This window comes from Fundulus heteroclitus, unplaced genomic scaffold (assembly GCF_011125445.2).
Source record: "Fundulus heteroclitus isolate FHET01 unplaced genomic scaffold, MU-UCD_Fhet_4.1 scaffold_46, whole genome shotgun sequence".
Lineage (NCBI taxonomy): Eukaryota > Metazoa > Chordata > Actinopteri > Cyprinodontiformes > Fundulidae > Fundulus > Fundulus heteroclitus.
In genome coordinates, this window is record NW_023396879.1 from 1046022 (window position 1) to 1058969 (window position 12948).

Here is a 12948-nt window from a genome sequence, read left to right on the forward strand (position 1 = left end):
GGATTTGATGGAGCTGTGGAGAGGTCCGAGCTGTGGGAGTTGTGGTCAGTGAGCAGCTGGAGGAACCAGGGTGATCTGGAGAGGTCCTTAGCCCGGCTTTGTAATACCAAGTGAGTCGCGGGAGGAGATCCAAGTCGAGAGCGGTGTTGGTCTGAACATGAGAGAGAGCCTGGAGTGGGATCCAGTACGGCAGTTAGAAGGCTGACTGTGGAAGTCAGAGCCTGACCCTAACCTGAGAGACACAGGAGGAAGAGGATTAACGTAGGAAACGTGAAGCTGTCAGGAGACAGTGGCCAACTGAGGTGTACCACACAAGGTTAACACTCTGGCGTCCTCCAGCTGTCAGCTCACTGCCTAAATACTCTCAGCTCACTGCCTAAATGCTCTCAGCCACGGTGATAACGAGGCGAGGTGCGCACCACGCACACCAGCCAACTGCAATCACCTGCAGAGAGAGAGAGACGGCAGGGCCGGCAGAATCTACATAGCGATTCATTCCACCCATTCAGTGGAATGACTCAACATATTGACCTTAACGCTTTCTGCTAAGCTCCCCACTCACTCCCAACCAGACACCTCATAACGTCAATTATTTTCTGAACATGTATTTTCCAGGTAAGCTTTTCATCAAACCTATATTATTATATCATATTATATTATATTATTATATATAGCCTACTCAAAACCGTAAATTGTTTTACTCAACCTTGGGCCCCTGATGGGAGATAGCTGTAAGATATCTGTGATTATACGTGGCAGAACGAACACAAAAAATATAACAGGGAGAAACATTCGTACTTAAAAGCCATAAACTGTCAGATGCAACCAGTCAGAGAGAACATTAACCACTAAATCATATAAACTGGCTTTGTTAAACATTAGATGTCTGTCAGGAAAGTCCCTTTTAATCAATAACTTCATTACTGATAATAATCTTGATGTTGTTTTTAACAAAAACATGGTTACATGAACTTAATGAAGCAGCTATTCTAATGAAGTCGACTCCTCCAAACTACAATTTTCTTTGTGAGAGCAGACATCAAAGGAAAGGTGGAGGAGTGGCAACATTATTTAGTGATTCCCCAACATGTAAAAAGGTGGTTGTAGGAAAAATTGACTCTCCAGGTAAAGAGCCTGGTACAAACTATGTTTCTGAACGTTTACAGGCCTCCTAAGTCAAACTCTAACTTTTAAAATGATCTTTGTGACCTCCCATCTGTGATATATGTTGATTATGACTGTTTAATTATTGTGGCAGACCGAATACAGAGGTGCAAAAGAACTATGTGACACACATAGAAACTTTGGTTTAACTCAACAATCCAACTTTATTTATAAAGCACTTTAAATTACAAAACGGACCAAAGTGCTGTACCAAATACATAAACATCTAAAACATTAAAAATGCTATAGTAAGGAAATAAACATAACAGAGAAATTGGATATAATTTAAAAGCATTAGAGGCCATGCAAAAAAGACTAATAACATAAGCAGAAGATAACATCAACTTCTTAAAATGTCCAACAGCCAACACACAAACAAGGACATATTTTAGACTTAATCATCACTAAGGGGCTATACATTTCCAAAGTCAATGTAACTGATGTTGCCCCATCTGATCATTTTTCTGTTAACTTTGAAAGCTTCATTTCCAATGACTCATCTAGTTAAAGGGACATCATAAGAAAACGCGTTTTTAAGGACGATGCCGAGACAAAGGAACTTTGCCTCTGTGTTTAACCCATCCCTCAGCGTGCAATGGACTGCCTACACTGAGTGGCACCCTGGGAGCAATGGGCCTTGCTCAGGGACCCTTTGTGGCAGTCTCCGATGACGGTTGCAAGCACCCAGTTCAATCCCCAGGGTGCAAGTGTGCTGCTCTAACCAATAGGCCACCACTCCCCCTGAGAAATCAGTAGATGAACTAGTAGATAACTTTCAATTTAAAGTTTCAGACATCATTGTCTACATTGCTCCAATTAAAGTGAAGGTTGTTTCTGGGAAGAAAAGATCTCCATGGAGAAGTGCTCCAGCAGTTAGAAGTGAAAAAGGGAGTGTCAAAAGCTTAACACAGGTGGAGAAAGAGTAGACCCAGTGCCCATATTCACAAAGACCCTCAGAGTCTCTCAGAGAGCTCCTATCCTAGGAAGAAATTCGTACCTACCCAACAGCTCTCTGTTTCCACCATCTTCTCTGCTTAACACAGCCTTAGGCTTGCTAAAAGTCCTCCTCACTGTTCAACTTTTTTCCACTTCAGGCATATGACACTTTGTGGATAACCTTTAATTTACCGAGGTAAAATTACATGAAAAATCTTAGAATTCTTGAAATTTTAAGATTTTCCCTAAAATGACGTCACTAAGAACTACTTTTAATCTTAGGAATCCTTGTGAATATGGGCATAAGTTCACTATGACATCTATTAATAGAGACTTTACAGATAAACCATAAAACTAAAAAATTAAGTCAAAAATTAGTAGATCATTTTATATTTGAACCTCACAAGAGCCTGATCATTTATCCAGATGAACAATAGAGGAATGGCAAATTTAAATTATCACCCAAACCCATCTCATTCTAATGATTCACTACCACATCAAGTCTATAATTTTTTAGTAGATGGCACATTTAATCCATGAATAAACACGGGTTAAAACTTGTGATTTAAGGATTAAACTGACCTTTTTTTTGGGGTGGCCGTTCATACTACTAATAAATTTCGCCGTCATCAGACTTTTGTCTAAACGGTTCAAGACCGCAAAGCGACCACATGCGCAGAGAACAGACGTCGCACAGCAACACACTATTAACGGAAGTAATGGTGAATGTAATTGTTTCTAAAAGTGCTCAATAAAGGTTTGTTAAAAAAAAAAAACTTGGAGAAAAAAACCCTGCAGATACCGGTGGGTCTCTCTTTATTAGAAAGCTGTCTAGCAATGAGAGCCAAGAATATTAAGAACACATTATAGCAAGAAGTAAGGTAAGAACAGAGCAGCACAGGTATTAACAACGGTCTTTTATGGAGCGCAAACTGCTACTACTGTGTGTGGATGTGTAGTGAGAGCAAGGAATGATGGATAAAATGCAGCATGACCGTTCAGACTGCAGATGCTTTGAAAAATATCTGATACATATCAGAATTAGTACCACAAATGGGAGTGGCACAAATCAGATTTATGGGGGGGTGAAAAGATTGGAATTGAGCCATTCACACTGCTATGAAACAAACGGATGCGGGTCATATATGGGCATTTCCCTGGAGTGTGAACGCAGTGTAGACTGCTTTGCTTGGAGAAACTTTAGTCACAGGCGCGGGAAAGGTTTCTCGCCTGTGCGTTCACATGTGTGATCAGCCAGATGACAACTGTTTCTAAAAGACTCATCACACACTATAAGCACACAGCTTCTCACCTGTGAGTTCTCATATGTTTAATCCTACTACTACAGGAAGTAAAAGATTTATCACACACTTTACAATGATAAGGTTTCTCACCTGTGTGAGTTCTCATGTGAACGGCCAAATTACTACCTTTAATGAAGGACTTTTCACAGACTTTACAAGAATAAGGTTTCTCACCGGTGTGAGTTCTAATGTGAACCTCCAAGTCACCACTTCTAATGAAAGCCTTTTCACAGACTTTACAGGAATGTGGCTTCTCACCTGTGTGGGTTCTGATATGAACAATCAAATTACGTTGGTGGGTGAACAGTTTTTCACAGCTCTGACATGCGAAGAGCTTCTCGCCCGTATGAGTTTTTATGTGCATACTCAGGTTACCTTTCTGGGAAAATGCTTTTGCACAAGTTGGACAGGAAAAAGGCTTCTCACCTGTGTGCGTTTTCAGGTGACGACCCAGATGACCACCATCGCTGAAAGATTTATCACATATTTCACAAGTGTATGGCTTTTCGCCCGTATGAATTCTGATGTGCTTAACCAGGTTGTCTTTACGAGAAAACCCTTTTGCACAAGTTGGACAGGAATAAGGCTTCTCCCCTGTGTGGACTCTCATGTGGATAATTAAATGACTTTGACTGGGGAAACCTTTTCCACAAACCACGCACAGGAAAGATTTCTCCCCTGTATTTCCTCTCATGTAATTAGGCAAACATCTACACTTGGTGAAACATTTACCACATACTTCACAAGGTTTATTGGTTTTATGTCTTTTTAGTTTTGAACCATCACTGTGATCTTTGGTTTTCTGTCGTCTCTTTTTACGCTTAAGCTCTTTATCTGTGTTTGATCCTGACTCTTCTTGATTATTATCCTGCTGATGCTGCTTCTCACCTTCAGGGGAGTCTGCATTGAGAAGTTGGTTCATTTTCTCTTCTGGTTCATTTGTGTCATGTTTTAAATCCAGAGGAGTCACCTTAAAGGTGCCAGCCTCCTGCTTCACTACAAACTGCTCCTCATCCTCATTACTCCAGAGATCCCCATGTTCCTCTTTAATCTGTACAAGTTCTGGTTCCTCCATTGTCATGTTCATCTGTTGCAGTTCTGGTTCAACTTGAAATTGTTTGTCACAAGCAGAAAACCCTACAAAAGCATCCGTCTCCTGCTTAATAAGTTGCTTTTCATCTGGAAAGATACACAGTCCAAGCTGTTGTTTTTTAATTCCTTGAGGTTCTGGTTCTTCCTCTTTCATGTCTTTGGTGTTTGGTTCCTTCAGGTTAATAATGAAGTTCCTCTCTTGGCTACTGGCAGATTGATCAGCAAGAACCTTCCAGGAGAACAAGATGCTGTGAAATGTCTGAGGAGTGAAAAACAGAAGAGTGTTATTAGATTTGTAAAGTAAAGTAACTTTCATTCAAACCCAGACAACCTCAATACCTCTCCATCAACACCCTTAATTGAAACTCTGATAAAAAGCAATCCACACAACTAAACTTGCTTTTTAATGTGGCCTGCAAGGCCACCCATACTGCTCTCTTACCCTAATGCACCATGAATGCGTGTAGCTAATCTTTAGGAGACAATTAATGCTTGCTGGCTTTACCATGTGATTCCAAGTGCCGGTTCCCTACTGTAGATCCATGAGTAATTGTCTTTATTGCCGTTAAAACGACTCATCCTGTTTGTGGTGTTGTGCAATCAAGCCATGAGGAAAAATAAGACTGAGTTGTAAGCAAAGAAATGTAAGGCTTTTCTAGGCACCAAGGAACTGCCTCTTCAGCAGAGTGCCGTTGCTATGAAGCCAATCTAGACCAGACTCATCTTCCTCTTTGCCTGTGGACCCTGAAGGAGAGAGCCCACGCTGGAGAGACCAGCCACAAATGCGGGCCACATGGGGCTCAAAGGCTCACAAGCATCTGCAGGGACGACCAAGTTGAGTAAAGTCTGCCTTCTGTGAAACTGACATCAGTGGCAGTCTGTCTAAGCTGTGCAGGAGAAAGCTGAACTGGGAGCCAAGCCACTATCCAGCCGGAGTGCAGACTTCCCATGCTGAGACCCCCCATTCACAGGCATGAGACCCACATGAAGGACCAGAGCAGCCTCCTAACAGCGACTTTTCGAGCTAGCCGCTTGCTCCCTTGAAATAATTCACTGGCAGCCAGATGCCCATCGGCACAACGAGAAACAAGAGACGTTTGGCAGAGAAATAAACAGGGAAAGTTTAGAATGATTTACTTAAAGGGTTTTCACTGTTTTTAAAGCTTGACTGAGCTAAGAGGCATAGCTCCCGCTAGCATAATGGTATTAGCTTCAGGGTAACATTTGTTCTCCCGGGATATCATTGGTTTTGTTTCAAACATAAGGTTTATTTTCACTTTGCTCCATCATAGTTCGATAGTGCTATGCGCATTATTACCGCATTAACATGGAACATTGATGTTGATTTAATGGTGTTTTGTATAACATCAGGATTAACCCATTTAGTGGCCAACCCCTACAGCGACTCCTAGCTACCCAGAGTAATTATTAAAATAAAATTATGTGTCCTAAAGGTTACTGATTTTACTGAACAAATCATTCTTTAAAATCTTACTTTATCAAATAATGTTTTGTGTAATTCAGGGTTTGCATTGTGAATGGGTTGAAACTCATACCAAATGATGTTTTAAATTACTTAAACTAATGTAACCTCAATTCACATTCCTTAAGATTAACTTTGGTTCTTTAACTCAGATCTGCAGTGGACCAGAGTTCACTGAATCATTCTGATGATGGTGATCAGCCACTTTATTTTGTCTTTTTGTTTCTTTTGTGTAAATAGTTCCTTAGCTTCTTTTTACCTTAACCCCCTTCATTTTACCTTAAGTTTCACTAGCCTAGTAGAGAGAATTTGTTGATTGAAATACATGTTTAATTCAGATAAACAGCATTATATAGTGATGTTATAGTGATGTTAATTTTATTTCTGTTAATAAATTCTTGAACTTGAAGAGAAGTTGTCACTCCTTTATTCCACATGTGTGCAGAGTTTGCTGTTAAAAGAACGCCAGTGCTCGAATCATTCCTTTTCACTATTGTCCTGATATCAGCTGTTTGGGCTGATATTCACCGGACAATACCTAACATACAAAGGTATTTATTAAACATTAAATAACTTAAAGTGTGTAATAGCACAATAGCGGTTACAATGTTGGAGAAATGGATAGGAAAAGGATCGATAACGAATGAAGTTATGAGAAACAATTGAAACAATTCAGTCATGACAGGCAGCAGCAGGAGTTTATGTAGATTGTAAGACCCAGCTTTTATTTGGGTAGTCTATTTTTATTGACTAATATGCAAGGGACTTTGCATATTAGCTAAATATTTAGATCCGAGCTAAATATTTAGTTTGCAGCAAGTTATGTAGCTAAATATATAGTTAGCATCAAGTTAACTAACTAGCTATATATTTAGTTACCAAACTAAATCTGAAGGTGTGGCGGCTTTTATTTTGTTTTGTGGTGCGCCACAATCATTTACACATAGAGGAAACCCTCCGTTTTTGGTTTGGACACAAACGATTGAAGCCGGATCAGAACAAGATGGATTCTTGTGTTGGTGAACGCACAAATGCTGTGACAATTTGTCTAGCAGGTTGGGTTTATACTCGCACGTTGGGTTGTCGTGGCAGTATGTGTGCATCATGCGAGAGACCATAGAGGCACTGTAGACGTTTATAATTGACACAGTTGTAGTATTTGCAAAAAAACACAGGGGGCTGCACTCAGCATAACAAGCAGACAGTAAAAAGAGAAGAAACTGTTAACGTCACACTTCAGAGGGGCTGGGAGTTTCCAGTTGGACTCGGGCAGGAAGTGAGAACACGACGTGGCGGTATTGCGATCAGAAAAGTTTGGTGGCTGGTGGAATAAGCAACAACTGTACCGTGACAGTAATTATCATTAATATGGATGGAGATAGTGAAGATGATATGTTGTGGCAGGATGTAAGTAGAAAAAGAAAAGATAATTGTTCTGGGAGCTCAATCCATGATGGTCAGGTGATTGACGTGACTAAAAAAAATAAAAGGCTCCAGTTAAAACAGACAGCCTGTCAGTTCTTCTTGATTTTGTAATTGTTGTGCCTAAGAGAGTTAAAACAGGTTATCTTTGCTATGAGGTGAGAGAGTTTATACCGGCACCAATTAGATGTTTCAAGTGTCGAAGAATGGGTCACACAGCAAAGAATTTCAAAGGAAGACAAAGATGTGCAAGATGCCGAGGGGACCATGGCAATGGAAAATGTGGTCAGGATGCAAAAGTAAGATGCTGTAACTGTGGAGGTAATCATAGTGCTGCTTTTGGAGGTTGTCCTGTACAACAGAAATATAAAATAGCAAATCAGGTATCATATGTTAAGGCAGTCAAACGTGTGAAGAACAGTGAGACTGTTAAAACTGAAGCAGCACAGGAGGTCAAATGAATAAGTGAAAATGGGAATATACAAGTAGCAAAGGCGTTGCCTTCAACAGTAGTTCAGAACCACTCAGAACCAACAAAAGAAGAAAAGTGATCAAATTAAGAAAATTGTAGGGGCAGCTAAAGAGATACAGCTCAAATGATCCATGTAATGTTGAACCCCTCTAAACAAGATGGAATGTCTCAAGGTGATTAGCATCTGTATGGTATTTCATATCCTTCAATGGAATACCAAAAGTTGAATTGCCAATGGGCAAGAGTTTAAGAAAGTTGTTGCTGAACTTGAATTCCATCCATCCATTTTCTGACCCACTTAATCCCTCATGGGGTCGCGGGGGTTGCTGGTGCCTATCTCCAGCGTTCACTGGGCGAGAGGCGGGGTACATCCTGGACAGTTCGCCAGTCTGTCGCAGGGACACACAGAGACGAACAACCATTCATGCAACACTCACGCCGAGGGGTAATTTGGAGAGGCCAATTAACCTAACAGTCATGTTTTTGGACTGTGGGAGGAAGCCGGAGTGCCCGGAGAGAACCCACGCATGCACAGGGAGAACATGCAAACTCCATGCAGAAAGACCCAGGGTTGGATTTGAACCCAGAATCTTCTTGCTGCAAGGCACCAGTGCTACCCACTGCGCCACTGTGCAGCCAGTGCAGTTAGAGTACATCGTCTTGAGAAACAAGGTGGGGGATGTATAACATTCATCAAGGATAATGTAGCATATAAAAGTATTTGCTAAATTATAGCAGGGAGAGGAATGTATAGTGAAAAAATTTTGTTGCCCCAGTGGGAATATTTAAATAGTATTTTTTTATAATCCTGGCAAAAATGACATTCTTAAAGTGAAAGGAAAGTGCAGAAGAGAGGAAGAAATCTTTATTATTAGGCGCCCGCCTATGCATTGAAAATGCATGGCGGAGGCCTTATACTATGCACCTAATAAGGGTCTCTTTAAAATTCCTTTTTATTCTTCCCTCACCGTTAATACAGCCCGAACCGTAGGCTGTACCCCCACAAACTATATATCAAAACGTGTGTCTCGACACCGCGAAGTGTGCTATTTGTACTTGACGCCATTTAAAGTTACAGTGGTGACAAAATTAACCAAAAACCACTTCTCAAAACCACTTCCTAGAGACAGTTGATCTCTCCATAATGCAGAGTTCTGCATGGCACTGGTGTTTGGTACAGTGGTTTAGGTGTTGGGCTGGTGCACCGCAGGTTCGCAACCCGCTGGGGGTACCCAATATTATTATTTTTTTTTTTTTACAAGTAACAAATAAATAATTTGAACAACTGATATAAATGAATGAATAATGAAAAATTGCAACAGCAAGAACTACTGCTCATTAGCAGGCGCAATATGGACTTTTCAGCTCTGCAGCGTCTCACATCAAAAAACGACAAAGTTTTCCTGAACGTTAGGTTTTGATGAAAAACAAATCCTACACATCACGCACATTGCGTCATAAACAGCTGCCGACCCTCGTATCTGGCTGATCGGTGCAGCATCTTTCCAGCACTTGTTATTTAGAAGTTTTTTTTATCTATTTTTCACCGGACTTTTTCTTCCAAAACTGTACCGCGTTGTTGCGCAATAGCACACATGAGGTTCTGGACCTTCGGACCTATAACAGTGATACATTTATCACCGATATTCCCGTCATCCTAGAGATCTCCAGAACACTGGATCCTGCCGACTTCTCCCGGCCGGGCGGAAGTGCAACTCAGCCGGCGACCGGAACGTAAACAAAGTCGGCGTAACCGCGGAGGGGGGTGCGTGCTAGGCTAAAGCTAACACCACACTGGCTATCTTTACTAGGGTGACCAGACGTCCCCGATTTCCGGGCACTGTCCCCGGATAAAACTGTCCCCGGAAATGTCCCCGATTTTACCAAGAAGAAAATGTTGCGCGTAGACTGTTTCTACGGTAGACCTGTTGCGCGCAGAAACAGGTGTTACGGTAGCTGGTTGCGCTGCTGATAATATAAAGATGAGGAACAGAGCGCACCACTAGACGGGCGGTAATGATCCTTTTGGATGTGGTCAGCACCCATTAAAACACGAAGAAGAAGGGCGCACCACTTTTAAAAACAGAAAAAGAAGTGGAAGTTCGTTGTCATAAACAGTGATGGGGAGCTGCTGTGTTATGGTAAGTGTGTTAAACGATTCAGTTTATTTGGATCGGGCTGATCCTGTGATAAATGTTCGTGTCCAGGTTAAAAAAATAGATTGTTCGCAAATCACCTCAGACCGGCAACAACCCCAAAGTCAAAATTATCCAGAAAACAACAAACAACTTCAGCCTACTCGCTCAATTTTCACTCTACGTACACAAGTTATACATCAAAATGTAGGTCTTCTTGTCTGGATTCAGGAAATGTAACCCTCATTGGTGTAGGACTTATAGATTTTTCGCAAATCACCTCAGACCGACAACAACTCCAAACCCTGCCCAAATTGAGCGAGTAAGCTGCAGTTGTTGGGAGTTTTCCGTCCTGCAGAAAGCCAGCCAGGGCCGGTCAAAGCCATAGGCGTACTAAGGGGCCTCTTGGGCCCACCGGTGCAATGGGGGGGCCCCCAAATTTTTCCTTTTTTTTTTTTTTTACAAGTAACAATTAAATTACTTCAGTTATACGCACCACCAGGCGGGCGCCTTCTTCAACTTCTTCAGAAGTTGAACGTTTCTAGTTATTATTATTATCATCATTATTATTATTATTATTATTATTATTATTATTATTATTATGAAACTTATAGGCCATTTGATGTCAGTACAGGCAAACTTCGGTGAGAGCTACTTTGAATCCCTCCAAGTTACAAAAATTCGGAACTGCATGACCTCACGCCACGGCAGCTCATCTGGCCCGTGCTCAAGGGGTGGGGACAGCAGGACTGCGTCACTTATGGCACGCGCACCCTCGCGCCCTGTTCAATGCAGCGAGTATAAACATTGCTTTGTTAGATATCATCAGATTGAATTGCTGCAGTAGAATCATAAGAGTCTGCACCCCGGTATATATCGGCTATACTGCCCTCTGCTGCAGCCTCAGTGAACTGCATGTGATTTAAACTACCAATGAAATATTGAGACCACAACACTGTTTATATTTTTTTAAACACCGGATCGATGCAAGACTTTTTGTGTCAGCAATTTCCACAATCAACATCGGCTGTAACGTTGACTTTTTTGCAGCTCTAAACATGATTAGCCCAAACCGTTTTTGGTTCTGACACAAACAGTTGAAGCTGGAGCGGTACTAGATGGATTGCCATCTGTTTGACAATTTATATTGCAGGCAAGGTAGATATGTTTATGGAGCCAACACTAACATTAACTTTAGATAGGCCTGTCACAATAATCAATAAACTGCACAAGAAATTTTAATCACATGATTAATTAAAATAACTGTGATATTTTGCATATGCATGGAAGCTTATTTCCCCTTGTGTTTGTATTTGTGTTTCTGTCTCCTCTGTCTGAGATGGGATACTAAAAATGTTTCAGTACGGTGGATTGGTGTCTACTCACCACTGCTTTCTCGTTTCCTCGGTGTAAGAGAGAGTAAATCTTGTGAGGGTTTCCCACAGGAAATCATGACAGTAGTTGTCCGGTGGGTCTCTTAACCGAGTGCCATAAAGTGTGTCAGGCTAATAACAGCTAGCGGGTTGGGTTAGTCGACCAGGAGGTTTTCTTCCAGACGGGAACTTTATTGACCATTTTGTGTTGTTCTCAAAGATCGAGGCTTTTAAATGAAACAAACGACGCTCAGCCTGGCAGGAGGCAAGAAAAGCCTGCCGGCCAGGCTTTTCATGCGGTGGGGGAAACCCATGTAGGCAAATGCTCAAAGTTAACATGAGAGCCTCGTAAGGGGGGGGGCCAGGAAAATGCTAGTTTGAAAAGAAATCAAATTGAAGGTGGAAATTCTTTTTGGATTTAAATCAAATGACACCACCGCTTAGTTTGTCTGAGCCACTAAGTCGAGAGGATATACTTGCGTTATTATGCCATTATCATATTAGTTGAAAAAGGTCTCCAAATGACAGTAATAGGATTTATCACAATGATTTTTAGAAAACATTATCATCTAAGCAAAATTTGTTATTGTGACACATCTAGCCATAGAGACAACATAACCAAACCAGGGTACCCCTCAGAGCCTAAAACAATGTATTTTACCCCCCAAGTCACCACACATTAACTGAGGAAGCAGTTCAATGACTCGACTGAACATCAAGTAGCCTACAGTGGAAATGCTGACGGTTTTGCCTCCAGTCTGTCCAGAAACATCTTTGGTGATACAGTAACGGAAAATTGCACTCTCCAAATGTGACTCATATTTAACAACTTTAAGTACAAAGATTTTTTTTTAAAGGTAAGATAATTAAATATATACAAAAATACTTAACATTGAATCTCTAACCGCCAAGCCATATGTGTTCATAAATTACAAACTCCAAATTGCCTTTATTTCAGTTTAACCAGCAGCTCATTTCCAGGATTAAAGGACTAATGTCTCAGCAGGATCTGGAAAAACTAATCCAAGCATTTATCTTTAGTAGAACTGATCACTGCAACAGTGTTTTCACTGGTCTGCCTAAAAAGTGGATCAGAACGCTGCAGCTGATCCAGAACGCATTAGTTCAACTTTGTAGTCCAACTGTTTTTAAGATTTGCTTTTAGTTTCTATTTTTCCATGTTTTATTTTGTTACTACATTATATTCCTACTTGCTTTTATTCTGTTTTATTTTCCTATATTTTAATCATGTAAAGCACTTTGCATCGTCTTTGTACTGAAAGGTGCTATGCAAATAAATTTGCATTGCCTTCGCTCTTTGGCTTACTTCAGTGGTTTATTCGTCACCATTTCCCTGCCCAATATGGCGGACGCGCTCACGTATTGCTGCAGCTCAGACAGTTAATGCAACAGTTACTGTTAAATTCATCTTCTTACCGTCAGACTCGCTTTTGTTCCTCGGAGAAAAGCCTCCAAACAGCCCAGAGTCCAATAAGTGTCCAGTGTTCTCAATGAGAAGTCACTTTTTCCCTTTTCCTCTAACAGGAAACTTCTCTGGCCGTTAGCT

The 12948-nt window shown here is 41.1% G+C and overlaps 1 protein-coding gene across 1 annotated transcript; it reads right to left on the bottom strand.

The window, feature by feature from the left end:
* Positions 1 to 870: 870 nt before the first annotated feature.
* Positions 871 to 12948, bottom strand: LOC105923204 (gastrula zinc finger protein XlCGF52.1). Its single transcript, XM_036131971.1, has 2 exons — positions 12819 to 12948; positions 871 to 4725 (listed from the first exon to the last, which is right to left on the bottom strand). The coding sequence occupies exon 2, from the start codon at positions 4648 to 4650 to the stop codon at positions 3409 to 3411; it is 1242 nt and encodes a 413-aa protein (XP_035987864.1). The 5' UTR covers positions 4651 to 4725; positions 12819 to 12948; the 3' UTR covers positions 871 to 3408.